General features: G+C 40.8%; 1 protein-coding gene across 1 annotated transcript in view; it reads right to left on the minus strand.

Annotated features, from left to right (window-relative positions):
• Positions 1 to 2,310: 2,310 nt before the first annotated feature.
• si:dkey-208k4.2 (uncharacterized protein LOC570186 homolog) overlaps positions 2,311 to 3,703 on the minus strand; it is a gene marked incomplete in the record, with an annotated part of 3,254 nt that continues 1,861 nt past the window's right edge. The window contains 3 exon segments of the mRNA XM_024273075.2: positions 2,311 to 2,744; positions 2,814 to 2,867; positions 2,929 to 3,158. Of these exon segments, the coding sequence (XP_024128843.1) occupies positions 2,487 to 2,744; positions 2,814 to 2,867; positions 2,929 to 3,158 (542 nt within the window).

Below are 3,703 nucleotides of genomic sequence, written 5' to 3' on the forward strand. Positions count from 1 at the left end.
AACACATTTCACACATTTAGGAGCGTGACAGTTAACGGGACTTTAACTTAAAAGTTTAATTTTAAATATGTGCGGCCAACAAAAGAAATCCAGCCTTGCACAAACTTAAAATGCGTGCCGGTAATGCAGCGACGGGATCCTGGTTGCACGTATTACATGTGGACAAAACATGAATTTCCATCACATTCTGTGCTGGTCACAGATATAATGATATATGTGTAAATAACTTGTCTTATTATAAATGTCCGAACATAAAAAAATATATATATTGAAGAGGTAGTCAAGTGTAAAAATGCATAAAAAACATTCACTAGGGAGTAAGCTGTCCAGGACACCTGTGNNNNGAACTGTAATACCACCGCCGGCCAATAGAGGGCGCTGTTGTCATGTAAGACGTGATGGCGTTGGAGATTAAATCGGTGACAGCTTGTGGATCTGAAGAAGCAGCGGGGCTGCTAGCGATCGGAAATACACAACAACATCGATTTATAACTTTACAAACGTCATGATAAAACAATAAATCCAGACTTACATTTAAATGTAAATCTCTGAGCTTCAGAGCTTCACCCGCGTGAAGAAAAGCGCTTCTCCACAGCGCTGTACCGGCGCCAATTAGCTTGGCGAGAGTAACCTCTTAAAACGACCATGTCAGATAATCCTACTCTTTAAAATGCAACAACAGTTTGAAGGGTCGGGGAGAATTTGGATTCAGCCCACTGGAAATAATCGAGTTTGTATGTTTACCTTTGCGTGGATTTCAGGCTGGCTTGTCTGCAAACGTCGCCTCAGGTTTTCTTGTGTTTTTGCCTGTGATGGTCGCTCCACACAACGTCTTATTGAGGTTCGTGTTAAATGTAAAATGTGTCCATATATGTACTTTTCTGTTTCTACCTGGAGTTGACATTTTTCACCTATACACAGTTCATTGAACTAGCGTCTTCCTGGGCGGGCTGCGGGTTCTGTGTTCTGATTGGATCGCTCTGCATTGGCTCCCGCCCTTAAGTAAAAAAATGTTAGCCTGTGGCTAAAATAGAAGCTAAAATCTAAATTAGCTTATAAAAACCTCAGTAGAACAAATTAGCCAAACACGTTAGCATGTTGCTAAAATAGAAGCTTAACTCCAAATTAGCCTAGAAAAACCTCAGTAGATAAAAAAATAACCAAAAATGTTAGCATATTGCAAAACATTAGCTAAATTCCACAATAGCCTACAATTCCTTAATAGGTCAAAAATGTTAGCCTGTTGCTAAATTAGAAGCTAAACTCTAAATTAGCCTGTAGCGTCAGTAGATAACTAATTAGCCACACACGTTAGCATGTTGCTAAAATATTAGCTAAACTCCAAATTAGGATAAAAAAAACCCTCAGTTTTTAACCAAAAAGGCTATGGTATAAATAGGTATAAAATATCTCTCCAAACTGTTGGAAAATTACAATAAAAGATTAAAACATAGTCCATGAATATATTTTAGATGCTTGTTGCTGATCTACTTCAAATTTTGAGATTTTAAGACTCATTCATTTCATATGGGGCCTATTTTACTCAATATTTGAAACATTAAGTTTATGAACATCAAAACTACAAGCAGTAATGTCCTGAATGCTTTGATACCAAGATAGCTGAAACGGCAGCTATCTTAAGTCAGCTCTGGAATCTACTCTAAAGTTGCTGTTACAAAAACATGCATATCAGCAGGTGTCGTGCATGAAACATCGAGTTTGTGCACAGAATGACCTTCAGCAGAGACACTATTCAAATTCAAGCTGACGAGCCTCTGAAACACCTCATGCTGCTTCACTAAACCAAAAAAAGAGGAAAAAATATTCAAACATAAAAAAAATAAGACCTTTGATTAGAGCGTAATCTCTGTTCAGCTTCCTGAAAATTCAGTGCAGGAATCAGGAATCCAAATCAGTTTTTGGGGTAAGCTGAAATGTTTGAGTCTGTCAAATGGAAATTGACTGCAGTAGAAGTTGAAATGAATGAACCTTAGAGGCAAAAATGTGAAGCTTTGAGATGAAGACATCAAGGAAACTGGAACCCTAGAGATTCATTTCAACTTCTACTGCAGTCAATTTCCATTTGACAGACTCAAACATTTCAGCTTCCCCCAAAAACTGATTCAGCTCTTACTCACGCAGCACTTTATTAATTCCTCCAACATGCTCAGCAAATGTCAACCGATATGTGCAGCTAAACCCAGACGAAGAATGGATGCAGGAGGAGAGCAGCTGCTGGAGTGGGCCCGCGATGAGCAGAACCAAACGGATCGACCCGCGACCAGCCGCACGACCACATTGAAGCACCACTTTGAGCAAAACCAAACTCATTTTATTGGGTCAAAGACGACGTTACAAAGCTCTTTCATTTAGCCTTTTACTTTGAAGGAAATTGCATTTCAACATTCTTTGGTGCACAACACAAAGCGACTAATAAAAACTTAAAGGACCCAATTTCCTGTAAATAAATGAAAGTGCAGATTTGATCAGTTAACTGGTGCCACCGTCGGGCTTTCTGGAAGTCTGGGGGGTCTGATGCCAAACAGGTCACGCAGGTTGACCTCAGGGTCGACGAAATGGGGGATCTTGCGCTCGTTGAAGAGACCCGCGAGGTTGGCTTCCACTTTAGCGCGTCTGGAGATGCGCATGCGCAGCGCGAAGAGCCGCTGCAGGTTTTCCTCCACGGACGGCTGGTTGTGTCCGTTCAGACGCTTCTGCCAGGATTTCTTCTCCCTGGGACGTTTCTGGTAATCAAAACAAATACTTAGTGCACCACTTTTAACCCCAAAACTCCACATTCTTAAGGGACAGACCTTTGAAATGATGCCACTTGGATCGTGGCGAACCAGGTGTCGGTGCATGCTCTCCTGCAAACGTTACAACTTAAGGAATCGCTCACAAAGCCCTTTCAACGTTCCTGCTACTTACCCGCATCGCAAATGTGCGCGGACAGTCGGGGAAGCTGCATTTATATTTAAGGAGCTGGAGGTGCACTTTGCGGATGTGATGCTGCAGGTTAAAGGTCGTGGTGAAGTAGGCCTGGCAGTTGGGTCTTGGACACAGCAGCACGGGTTTGTGGGAAGCATGGGTCCGTTTGTGTCTCCGCAGAGCACCAGCTTTGTTGTACGTCTTCTTGCAGACTCCACAGGTAAAGGAGACTGGAAAACAGCAGAAAATAGTTTTCTGTATGGACATTCGTGTGAATGCTTACAAAGCGTTCACACAAATAGGCCTTACAGCATTCACACTTTAAAACGTTCAGCTCGTTCAGGACATTACTGCTCGTACTTTTGGCATTCATAAGACGTAGTTTTTGAGCAAAAATATACCGCCTAGGAAAAGGGACATTGCTCAAATTTACAAAAACGTTGAGCAATTTTAAACGTGTAACTTCTATATACTTTCAGCTAGAGAGACCATTCAATCTAAAGTGTTCAGCAGTTCTTTTTTCAGGCTAATTTGGTGTTTAGCTAATACGTTAGCATTATGCTAGTCGTTTTGGCAAAATTAGAAATCTGACAGTTTTTAGGCTAATTTGGACGTTAGCTAATACTTTAGCATTATGCTAGCTGTTTTGACAAAATTAGACACTTTACAGTTTTTTGGCTCATTTAAAGTTTAGCTAGTAATTTAGCATTATGCCAGCTGTTTTGGCAAAATTAGACATTTATAGTTTTATGCTACTATGGACTTTAGCTAGTAA

The sequence above is a fragment of the Oryzias melastigma genome, linkage group LG8 (assembly GCF_002922805.2).
Source record: "Oryzias melastigma strain HK-1 linkage group LG8, ASM292280v2, whole genome shotgun sequence".
In the NCBI taxonomy this organism is placed as follows: Eukaryota; Metazoa; Chordata; class Actinopteri; order Beloniformes; family Adrianichthyidae; genus Oryzias; species Oryzias melastigma.